This window comes from Tubulanus polymorphus, chromosome 9, assembly GCF_964204645.1.
Source record: "Tubulanus polymorphus chromosome 9, tnTubPoly1.2, whole genome shotgun sequence".
Taxonomy (NCBI): Eukaryota; Metazoa; Nemertea; class Palaeonemertea; order Tubulaniformes; family Tubulanidae; genus Tubulanus; species Tubulanus polymorphus.
In genome coordinates, this window is record NC_134033.1 from 9957614 (window position 1) to 9970503 (window position 12890).

General features: G+C 42.5%; 1 protein-coding gene across 1 annotated transcript in view; it reads left to right on the forward strand.

Annotated features, from left to right (window-relative positions):
• Window positions 1-11965, forward strand: part of LOC141910688 (multidrug resistance-associated protein 1-like) — a 43534-nt gene extending 31569 nt beyond the window's left edge. The window contains exons 5-7 of the mRNA XM_074801410.1: window positions 710-876; window positions 10387-10581; window positions 10677-11965. Of these exons, the coding sequence (XP_074657511.1) occupies window positions 710-876; window positions 10387-10581; window positions 10677-10788 (474 nt within the window). The 3' untranslated portion in view covers window positions 10789-11965. The remainder of the gene's footprint in view (window positions 1-709; window positions 877-10386; window positions 10582-10676) is intronic.
• Window positions 11966-12890: the final 925 nt, after the last annotated feature.

Sequence of the window (12890 nt, forward strand, 5' to 3'; positions counted from 1 at the left end):
GGGGGGCCAAAAGGACACGATTTTGGTGGCCCACCTCATCAAATCTTACATCACATGAAAGCCTTGAATATTCGGTATCGTGATGAACTTGGATTTTGCTTTGAACTTTCTGATGAGTAATTGACTCAGTGCAATGCCTGAGTGCTAATGGGTTAATACCTGAGATTAGGTATTTTTGATCGGCCAATTATCACACGATTGGTGGCCATCTCGGTGTCATCAGTACTCATTCATAAGTTTTTTCACATTATATTGATACCTATGCATATTTTGTTACCACAATCAATTGGAAAGTTGTAACTCATATCATGTTCTATGATTGTCTTGATTTTTAAGGTAAATGGGTTTTGCATATGGTCACCGGGGGGCGTTGAATAGTAGAAAAACATAGTGTTTCCATAGTTTGTTGGTACTGAAGCATTACTGTTATCACTACCAATTGCAAAATTGTAGCTGCTGGCATGTACTATGATTGTGGTGAGTTTCAAGGTTATTGGTTTATTGTATATGGTCACCAGGGGGCGTTGAATATTGAAATCGTTAGATTGGTGAGCATTTGAAACCACTTTCCAAGTGGGCATGGTCTCCCTGACCCCTAGTTAATTAATCCAGATCAATTTTACCATAACTGACAGATCAATTTTACCATAACAGACCCAGCAGCTATAGAAATGAACTGATTAAAGATTTTATTTTGTTATTCCTATAGGATCCATTATTATTTTCTGGGACTCTGCGTTACAACCTGGATCCATTTGACAAATATACTGATGCAGAGATCTGGGAAGCTCTTAAATGTGGTTATTTATGTGAATTTGTGAAATCCCTAAAAAATGAATTGGACCATGAAGTGTCCGAAAATGGAGAAAACTTCAGGTGAGTATGCCCTACACGACATTCCTTGCTGAAAAGCCTGTTCTTCCTACAACCTTGCTGAAGGAACAAAGCTTGTTCCTAAGAGTCACCAACCCCAATTTAGTTTTAACACTCAATACACTTGTCAGCCAACCACCAATAATGCTGGTCGTCACTCCTGTATGAAACAGGGATGAAAATCTTCCGACCATAGACGGATTTCCGACCTTTTCTAACATTTCCTTTATTCCTGAGAACAGTGTAAATCACCTCAATCGCTTTAATCTCCTCAATCGCAGGCGTCACATCGGAGCGCTCCGTAGTTAGGAGTGCTCCTTAAGACGGTTTTTGGCAGTTATTAGCACAACTGTGGAGTCGGAGAAACCAATATGGCGTCTCATTCAAAATGCGGCTCTAATTCAGGCCCAAACTATTAACATTTTGACCAAAAGGAAGTAAGTTTTTTGGCTAAAAGTTACTGATTTTTGTTCCCCAAAAAAATTCTTTGTTTTGAAAATATTTTCCGACTTTTTCAATATGGCCGTTTTCATCCCTGATGAAAAATCCACAGCTACTGGTGGTGACTATGTTGACTTATCACACATATTCATTTGGTTATACATACACATAATGTATATTTTCATTCCAATAAGGAAATATGTCTTGAAGTGCCTACATTAATTTCTATCAACCAATCTCTACATTGAACAATATTTCATGACGTGTTATTCATGGGAAATAATAATTGCATCCATTGCATTCTAATGGGAAATTTGCATCTGTTTCCTCCCACTTTGAGCTTTATTCCTAGCAGGCTATTAAGTTTACATTTTCGTCCTTAGTCTGTCTAACTATTCAATCGTTTGTCCATCATGAGATATTCTTCCTTTCGATTCTTGTGAGTAGGATAGTGACTAAATAACAAGGTCATTGGGTTTGCAGGGCCATAGGCTGGCCATCACAGCCAGGCTTACCAGGGTATAACATTGAAAACGTAATTCTATGTATACTCAAGTGACATAATGACATGTGTTTCAAGAGCCAATAAAGCAATCGCTGCGTAATATTGAGAGTAGTCTTGATCCTTGGTTTCAATCCGTCACTCGTGAAGTGGTGTGCAGTTCAGCAATTGTAGAGAAGACCTGACAAACTTCGGTCCCTCGGCAACAGTCTGCGATGGACTGGGATGTTTCAATGAGGATCGGATCGTTTCGACAAGGCATTTAGGGTCTTCATTACACTCATCCATTTTATCGCTAATTTACGGCTTTTTGGCTTTGGTCTCTCAACTCTAGAGCACATAAAGCTACTCAAGACTCTGCTGTATCTAGGTTATGCAGTTTCTGATATGATATAGTTTTACGTCTTGGTTATGGTTCTGGATCATGTATATCACATGTAACCGGAAAATGATCAGACAGACCAATGTCTGTCGCACAAGTATCATGAATGAGGTGGGAATCACAAGAACGGACGATGATGAGATCTAACGTATGCTCAGCTAGATGGGTAGGCATATATATTAACATCTTGGACTAAATTGTGATCCGACAGTGTGTGTAAAAGTTTCCTCGCATCACTGTCGGTTACATCATCCAAGCGGAAATTGAAATCGCCACCTATGAGGAGTTTGCCTTTAGAGATGATCATTTTTTCAAGCAGATTATTGAAATCCTGAAGGAAACCATTAATGGTGAACTTATTTTTACAAATGCAGTAGAGATCGGTAGATGTTAATTAGGCGCAATGAGTTCGGAGCTCTGGGAGTGATATCCAGGCCAAAGTTTTTGCATGTGTTCAGCAGTGGTAGTGACCAATTGATATCTTTAACTTTGAGGTTTGCATATAATGCCCACACCTCCATGACTGTATTTCCTGGGGGTGTGAGCAATGTTGAACCCGCATTGTTTTAAAAGTTAAAGTTGCCATAAAACACTGCTAATATCCAATATGAACTACACTGGCAGGTCCACTACTAAAACAGCTGTACCAATAGCGTTCCACCAGAAATCCTTCAACAGCAGTAAAATTGACTTAGATCAAGAGCTGGTATGAGGTGCAGCCATGTACAGGTGCGACCCTGAAAAAAGTCCATTCGCAAGATTCCTCTCAAAAATTTAAGGTATCTACCCCATTATAGCTAAACCTGAAATATTATGCGTGTCATCATCTACAATTTCACTTTTCCAGTTGGTATTAATGATTTGATATTTGATGAGAATTTTCGCTTTAGCTTTAATTGTAACAATTGTCGTCTTGGAGTATTCTTATGGATATATCAGGGTTAGTTGCCGCTGTAATAGGGGACAATAAGAGTTTTGAACCGGGACAATAGAACCACACACAACTCGCCAGGACAATGGATTCTTTCAAGAGAGCGATAGATACGCCACCTATCGTTAACATTTATTATTACAAATACAAATACACTATATTACAATATAATAACGTCGTGAGTCACACCTTTACACGGCTTCCCCCTAAAAATGTGTACTGAAACACAGTTCAGTTCCAAAAAATAACTGTAGCAATACAATAAGTCCAACACGATAACATTAAGTCCAACGCGCAGGGATCCTGCAAAATGTTCACTAGAGATAACGCACAATGTTATAGCGCAGTGTCCTTATGAGTCTAGATGATTGTTATAACGTAAGCTGAATCCATCCCTGAAGCACGAGGTAGACTAGGAATCAAAGCTGCAGGGTGGATGGCTGGCCATTTACCGATATCTGGTGTTAGCCCCGCCATCCCCATACCTACTCACGTATCGGGACTTGCGGTCTATACACAAGTGATGGTCTATATACAAGTGGAGGTGATGTATGATGATTCGGTAGTAGCGCTGAAAAAGTAAAAGTAAGAGGCCAGCAGAGCAAGTTCTAGCACACAACCAGGACTGAGGCCAGGGTTTGTAGAGTGGGTTTTGACCGTAGTAAGGTGTCCCAACTATAAATTTAGGACTCTAGATGACTCTTGATGGAGGCAATTACATGACGAACTACTTCGTTGACTGCCTTCAGTCGATAATGGATCCCTCTGTAGTCCTGGTCTGGAAGATCTGGATGTTCAATGGTGCTGAACCCAGCTTTCTCGAAGTGTAGATTGATACGGTCAATTGGGATGACCATTTCACGCTTGCCTCTCATATATGGGGCCTTTGGAACGCAAAGGTGGAAAATCGGGACAAGGGGATACTTCTGCCATATCATGTTTGCTAAGCAATATATCTCCTTGACAGTGTCACCGATTTCCCGGACGTTGTTAACCCCATGGTTGACAATGACAGCTGAGCAACTGACGCTCATCAGTCGTATCGTCCGAGTAACGTCTTCAACTAGTTCTCCTGAGCGATTACATACAAGTCATCGCTGAACTTGACTCCTTTGAACATCGAGTCGCTCAACAGGAGAATTGGATGACGCAAATCTCCAACTCGAAGCTGCTGTTTAAGCTTCTCCAGCTTGTCTTCGAGGCATAAATTCGTACCCCCATGCTGAGATATCAAACAGCTGAGTTCTGTCCCCAACCGATTAAACCGTCCATCTGCGCACATCATGGGCAGCAGTTTTCTTTGGATCTCGGGTTTCCTCGTTTCCAACGTATCCAACTGGAGCACATCAGACATCTTGGTAGCTAAAAATAAACGAGAAGAGAGAAAAATGTTAAGTTGGCTAGAGGGCAGAGATATTAACCGTTGAGGTGTTCTCTGTCTCGCAGCAATTTTCGCGCTTTTTTCAGCCACATGTCTTTCTTATCTCGGATTCTGGAGCATCGCTGACAGCAGGTGGTACAGTCACCCTCAACAGCTGTACTCCTTACCGGTATGGAGCAATGACGAACAAAGTCACTTAATCGGGATGGCTGTTTCAGTGCTCTCCTCGGACGCAGATGACAAAATTGATCTCTATTGTCGGCCAGTGGATGCAGCTGGGCATTATCCACAGGCTGACCTGCTGAGGGATCGACTTCTGCCTCAGCTTCGTTTGGTGCAGCGTCATCTGTTGGTACTGACACAATCCGGTCGTTTGGGCGCCTCCAGACAATCTCCTCATCATCACTCCTTGAAGTGCTTGAACTTTCACTCCCAGGGGCTGGTTGGGGCTCTACTCGCCTCGATACGCCAGTCTGACCCGATACGTCACCTCAGACAGCATCTCGATAACAATGAAGGGGCCCTTCCACTTCCAATTTTGCAGCCTCCCCTGGCTTAATGGCATGACTATAAAGCCATACCCTATCACCAACGTTATACCAACCCCGCTTAGCGAATCCGTTGTAATTAAGTCTGACAAAGCTGAGCCTTACCCAGCTAAACTAAGAAGTGTACACTGGTTGTTCGGGGGGTCCACCGGGTCCAACCATGATATCCAGAGGCTAGACCATCTCTGAACCAAATGTCAGGTAGAAAGGGGTTTCGTCAGTGGACTCCTGAACGTTAGAACGGAATGCCATCAGGCGAGATGACAGCTTCGTATCCCAGTCAGTGCCAGTTTCATTCACAGATATGGTCAGCATGGCCTGGATTCATTTGTTAAAGTTTTCCACCTGACCATTTACCATAGTGTGATACAAGGTGGTACGTGTCTTATCGATACCCAACAGTCGACACACTTCCGTAAAAAACCTTGGATTCAAAGTTGGCACTCCCGTCTGAGTGATTGTTTTCTGGGCAGCCATATCTCGTGACCCATTCATCCATGACTTTTCAAGCCGAAATGGAAGCCTTCTCATTCCGTACCAATCACGCCTCCACCCACTTAGTAAAGGCGTCTTGTACAACAATCATGTATGTGTTGCCATGTTTAGTACGCTGTAGGGGGCCCATTATATCAATATGCAGCCTCTGTCATCTTCGACCAACGGGTGTTGACACCAAAGGAGCCTTCGGCGCTTGGGCGGATTTTTGTATGGTTGACATTTCTGGCACTGTTGGATGTACTCATGCACTGCTCTTGTAAGGCCTGGACGCAAGAATCATTCGTGCATCTTCTGTTCTGTCTTAGTGCTTCCTCAGTACCTGCCTGAGATACCGTCATGGTGTGATAAAGCCTGAGGCAGTAAGACGTTAGGCAGAACGACACGCGATTTCGAAAGTCTGGATCCAGGAGTGGGTCTCAAAAATAAAACATCCTTGTCAATAACTAAGCGCTCATATTCACCAAGAAACATTCTAGTTTTGGCGCTAAATTGGCGCATCGCATTGGCACTAGGTTTAACCTGTTGTCAATGGACTAATTCCTTGACAGCGTCCTCGTCCTGTAACCGGGCTATGTCCACTGTTGACAAGCTGGCACTACCAACACCAACTGCTGAAACCTGACATTTTGGGGCACCAGTCTGCCACAGCTAGGGCAGTCTCCATGACGCTTCAGTCGTTAAGGGATGCGGGAAAGTGCGTCCACATTTAGGTGAATACGCCCCGGCCGATGTTCAATATCAAATTCATAGTCGGCCAACCGTTCATTCCAGCGAGCAACTTGTCCAGACTGAATGTTTGAAGACTGGAGCCATTCACACCAAAAATTTCAGGCTCAACGCCGAAGTAGTTCGATCATATCAACTAGGGCAAGCATCTCTCGCCAGGTGGCACAGTTAATTTCTTCACCACCCGTAGTGTGCGGCCAGCATATGCGATTACCCGTTCAGACGAGTCTGCCTGCACCTGTAAAAGTACAGCACCAATTGCCCAGTCACTAGTGTCACAGTCGATATAAATTTGCCTGCACCTGTCTCGAAATCAGGGAAGGCCCAAGCCGGAAGGCCAGTAAGTGCTATCCTTATGGCATCAAATGCTCGCTGTTGCTTTATTCCTCATACAAAAACATGGCTTTTAGTAAGGTGGTTTAGGGGATGACACATTTGGGAATACCCTTCAATAAACTTTGAGTAATAGGTCACTAACCCCTGAAACTGCGGACCTCTGAAACTGTGGTTGGAACAGGCCAATTCATAATTTTTCAAGCTTAGTTGGGTCAGCGTCCATACCATTCCCACTAACAATATGGCCCAAAAGCTTCGACCGTCTCCGCAGTAGGTGACATTTTCTCAGTTTTAGTTTAAGGTTTGCGGATCTGAAACCTGAGAACACCTCAGCGAGTTTACCAATGTGTGACCCAACATCAGCTGAGTGGACAATCACGTCATCGAGATATATTTACGCTGTTTTCCAGGAAACCTTATCTAGGGCCATAGTCATAAGCCGAGAAAAACAGGCAGGAGCATTAGTTAGGCCAAAGGCCATGACGTTCCACTCCCACAATCGATTCACTGTGCAGAACACTGTCTATGGTTTATCCCTTTCCTGTATTGGCACCAGATGGTAATTCGGTAGTATGAACCTCGACAAACTGTCTATGACCCGGTGGTGAACGCCTCGGTTGTTGTTTGATTGGGCGATGGTCACTCTTATCGATTTCAAATTCAACTAATGCGGTCCTCCCTATGTCAAAGTTGTCGCGGGAAAACACATCCCAGTAATCAGAGTCAACCTTCTTTAAGGCCTCACGATCACTGTCTGAAATGTCGATTGCGTCGGGCTGCAGCTCTGTAAACAACGTATTAAGATCCTCACTACTAGTAAGGGTTTTGGGGACATCTGGTCTCTTATCCTGGGTGTAGTGAGGATTTCAATACTGTTTAAAGGAGAGAAAATCTCTACAAATTCACTGCGTTAGACATGTCACGTTCGAGAAGTTGGCTAAACGAACTGTCACTTTGTTATCATTCGGGCTAACCAGTGTTCTACCAATACCGAATGGACCCGGAGCTCAGCCAGTCCGGCTGGTCAGAAATAACCGACATCCAGTTGGTCGGGAATCTTTGTGTTCCAATGGTATGTCTGGCTGATCACAGCTCATGACTCATTTGGGTAATCAATCATGCAGTTGTTGCCGCAGAAGAAATCACCACCAAGGAGAAAATCCTGTGACAAATCATCAGCAATCACCATTGGAACCATAAAACTACCATCCCCCAAACTAAGGTGAACATCAACTGAACCCCTAACCTTAATGTCCTGGCCAGTAGCCATAACTGGTTTCAGGCACCCCACTTCACCCCCATTACTCGCCTCCCAGACTGAAGTCTTTAGCATAGTCACACCAGCGCCGGTGTCGAGAAGCGCAGAGATTCCCCCTACACTATTGACTATTGCAGAACAATAGAGGCCACGGTCACAGATATCTTCATTTTGCTCACTTCTCACTAATGGGGTGGGCCCTCGGTTACTGTTCGTTGGTAGGTCAGCTTCAGATTCCGGGGTACACTCTGGAGAAGAGCTTTGACCATTAAAAGGTATGCTCTCCCCGTGGTGTAAACCACTAGACCTCGGGCAGCTACCCTTGGGGTTGTCATATTATTTTCATTCATACTATATACAGGGTTATTTGGTTGTCCATAGGGACCAGTTCTATCTACAACATTTATACTGGTATCTAATAGTCTACTGTGCGGAGGAATATATTTGTGAACTTGGGGCTGACGGTTTTAAAGCGCTTGCCTCTGCTCCTGCAGGAACTCTTGTGCACATTTCACTGACTATTAGGACAGTTCCTCGGGTAAAGTCCGGGCTCAGTGCATGAGTGGCATACCACCATAGGACATGCACAAGCAGGGTGGTCTGGTACCCAACAGCGTAGAGGTCAGCCGCTGGATTTCTGGGAGGCTCGGATTCCTGGCAGGCCTGGTCTGACCTCGACGCTCAAGATTTTTGATGCAGAGGTTATACTCCGGACCTATTCCTGTTTGACAAGTTCAAAGAGCAGCTCGGTCTCGAATGGTTTTGGCTGGGTCTCGTAGACCATCGCCCGTTTCCCCCTCGATTCCTATTTTTCGGCTATCCAGCGAGCTGACTCAATACCCCTAACCCTAGCCAGGGACACTGCCTGTGACAAGGTCTTTCACTGCGAAATGTACAACTGTATCCTAGCTGCTAATTGTAAACTTACTCCGCTCAGAAACTGATCTTGTTCTCTGGCGAAATGGCCCAGGTTCTCTAGCTGTTATTGCTCGCGTGCCTTAAGCATGAGCTTATGATCGCCAGGCGATTTTGTTAAGGACATACGGTCTTTAATCGCTGCCAAGAATTTATTGTAAGTCAGTTTGCCCGTCAGGTAAAGGCTTTTGATGGCCAGATATGACTCATGGTCGATATACGTCAAAAGATGATCCTTCTGCACGGAAGGATCAGTTATCCCCATGAGTTCGCAGTAACTGTCAAATCTCTTGAGCTTTACCTTAAATTGTGGCCAGCGCTGTAAGTTTTAGTCGCGAGTACCTTGACCTTGATGTGGTCCCTAGGTTTGGCCAGCTCAGAGGGTGATTCGGACCTCCTATTTTTAATTTTATGTTCAACATTTTGTGTAAGAGACGTGAGGAACTGATTTACGTCGAGGTGACTAGCATCTTGTTTGGAATTTCCCCCGGCATCGACATTATAAGTACAAGTCAGTTACAATATTATGGAAAAATACCGGTCTCTCCAGCAATAATTCTTTTTTTTCCTCAAATTCAAATCAAATAAAAAATATGACAAGCTAACGGTTTTAACTGCTACGAGTGTCCATTATAAGTCTTTCAAGTATTTTAACGGTAAAAGTGGTTTGCTCAGGCTAGGTTCCCAACGAGGGGCCACTTCATATTAAAAGACCATGAAATACACGACAATGGAAATAAAATCCCACTTCGCTGCCACCAGTGTAACAATTGTCGTCTTGGGGTATTGTAATGGATATGTCAGGGTTAATTGCCGCTGTAAGGGGACAATAAGAGTCTTGAACGGGGAAAAAAAGACAATGGATTCTTTTCAAGTGAGCGATAGATACGCCACCTATTGTTAACATTTATTATTACAAATACAAATACACCATATTAAAGTCACACCCTCACATAATCAAGAAGAAATGTTTTGAACTAGCTTTCACTCGTTTATGGAAATGATTCTAAAATGCACATAACCACTTCCTGGCATGAATAAACAAATTTTCCAGTTTGATTTGAGGCGAAGATACTTTGTTAACGTACCGAAATTTACTTTTTCAGCAACACTTATCGTTTCAAGTTGAAATATCAATAAATTCTTGAGAAGCAACCTTCGACTATTATGGGGAGTGCTCAAGTACTCAAACCAAAACTTTCAATACAATAAAACATCTATATCAACGCACTTCCGAAACCGGTTGTGGAAGAGCACTTCCGTCTCTGGCCATAAAGCAAGACCGATAAGGTGGCCTAATGGTTGAAAGTACCAATCAAAAGCAAGTTACACCTGTTCATTATATTCTATTAGTACATGTATATGGATGATTTTAAAGGGTATCTATTTCTTCACACTACACCATTGCTCATTTTCAAAGATTAATTTTATTTAGAACCGAAACCATTCTGATTTGCCTATACATGACAGTGTTTTTAGTAACACCAATAAGCTGTGTGTAACCATGAATAAGAAATGCACTTATGCTGGAAATGTTGTCAGAAATAAGGTTAAATCAGGGACGCCTAAATGCAGCTAACCATTATTCATTACAGCATTGGTCAAAGACAGTTGATTTGTCTTTGTCGTGCATTATTGCGCAAGACAAAGATTATTGTGCTTGATGAGGCTACAGCATCTATTGACATTGAGACAGATGAAATCATTCAGTCGATGATAAGGAAGAGGTTTAGTGACTGTACTATTATAACCATTGCTCATAGGATAAGCACGGTCATTGACTATACTAGGTAAAAATATCTGAACAAGTTTAATTTGTTGTTTCAAAAGAAAGCAATATTCATAATACAAGATACCATATGAATTATTGACTTTTTCTTTCTAGGATACTCGTTTTAGATGAGGGAAGACTGATGGAATATGATTCACCGGAGAATCTTTTGCATAATGGAGAAAGTCAATTTTACAAAATGGCTAGAAATGCTGGGCTAGTTTAGTCAAGAACTTATCGTATATTATCGTTTATTATATTTATCGTTTAATCGGGCAACATGTCGGTGTCGTATATATGTGCAAAGACATGAAATGCATGTGATTGTACTTATATCGAATAATACAGAGTGTGCCAGAAATATAAAGCCTGTTATCTCCTCAAATTTTTGTCACCTGTGTCAGTGACTACAGTCAATGTGAACGAGTACTTTTTCCAATAACTTCAAACTCGGATGTATTTGACTATCAATAATGAGTACCGGTTTGCTTCAATATGAAAATCAATGCATTTGTGCAATGAGTCAATACACCAAAATAAGCGGTAAATTGAGATCAACTGTGATAATGCTGATTACTTACACCTGCTATTTCCAACTGTAGTGTAGAACTAGAATATAGGACAATTAATGGACAAGGGGCGGGTCCAGGGTTCGGGTTAGAGGGTATCGGAAGGAAATTTTAGGCACTAATCTAAAAGCACATCCATTATCTAAGCCAGTGAGCAGAAATTTTTGAAAATTGAGTACCATTTAATGGCTTGTATGGAGACTAAAAAGCAATCATTGAAAATAAAACAAACCAAGACAAGATTTCTAGACATGCAGATATAAAAAATGAAGTCGCAAAAAGTGCCTGGTTCATTTATAACATGAAAAAAATATAATTTTAAGTCTTAAAAAGTGCCCCTTAATTCTTAAAATTGGCAAAGGTGCCCGGTCTTCCACCAATGCCTGAATGTCATGTGCCCTATTCCAAACAAAAAGGGCCCCCATATTCTTAGAAATTAGGCAAGACAGTGTCAGTCTGCCCTTTCAGACTTTAGAAATTTCCACAAATAGAGCCCCTTTCTTTTACCACTTCTCTGCATGTTCACTGCCCTCTTCCAAACCATGCCCCTTCAAAAGGCAAAGGTAATGCTGTCAAAAATATTGGATTGGCACTTTAAATTTTAGACCGCATTGGGCAATACGGCTAATACGGTCTGGATCCGCCCTTGAGGACAGGGTAGTACTGCGCACTCGAGCATGGTTTATTGAATTTAAGAGAATTGAAACACAAAGGATTCAAGGAAAATACTAGAATATGAGTCGATGTAAATCCTTAAGGTACTTTTAGCTGACATGGGGACGTCTGTCTGTCTGTCTGTCTGTCTGTCTGTCTGTCTGTCTGTCTGTCTGTCTGTCTGTCTGTCTGTCTGTCTGTCTGTCTGTCTCCGTCTGTCTCCGTCTGACTGTCTGCCTGCCTGACTGCCTGCCTGACTGCCTGCCTGCCTGCCTGCCTGCCTGCCTGCCTGCCTGCCTGCCTGCCTGCCTGCCTGCCTGCCTGCCTGCCTGCCTGCCTGCCTGCCTGCCTGCCTGCCTGCCTGCCTGCCTGCCTGCCTGCCTGCCTGCCTGCCTGCCTGCCTGCCTGCCTGCCTGCCTGCCTGCCTGCCTGCCTGCCTGCCTGCCTGTCTGTCCCGAGCTGTATCGACTATTTAGAGAAACCATATAGAAACAACGAAGAATGTTACTTAACTTGGAATAATGTAGAGTATAGTGCCAATGCAGATTTATTGTGTAAGTTATGTAGTTTCATGGTAGCACAATTAGTGATATTGATTTAGCTAGCACTGTAAGGACGTAGAGTGTAAAACCGTCACTCCATGAAATACATTGTGATATGAGTTTACAATACTTGTAAAACCGTCACTCCATGAAATACATTGTGATATGAGTTTACAATACTTTGGGGGCAAACTACCAACGGGCCAGATTTTCATCACAGATAAAAAAAAACAGATCCAATTGGAGCCATCTCCAGATTATCTTCGTTGGTTCTCGTAACTACTCAAACTGAACTCATTGACTTACTTCAGAATTTGCTAATTGCATAAGTTATTTAATACAACATTGTCGCTCGATTTTTCCCAAAAAAATTGGTTTTGCTTATTTTGATAGCTATCATTTGAAAATATTAGAATTTAAGCAATTAGACTTGACAATATATGATTTGAAAGCTTAGCTTTACTTTCAAGAAATACATAGCTTATGGATGTATACTATCATACTAAAAATTTCATAATTATCCAAACTATGCAATATTACTCAATACGTCAAAATAAAATATT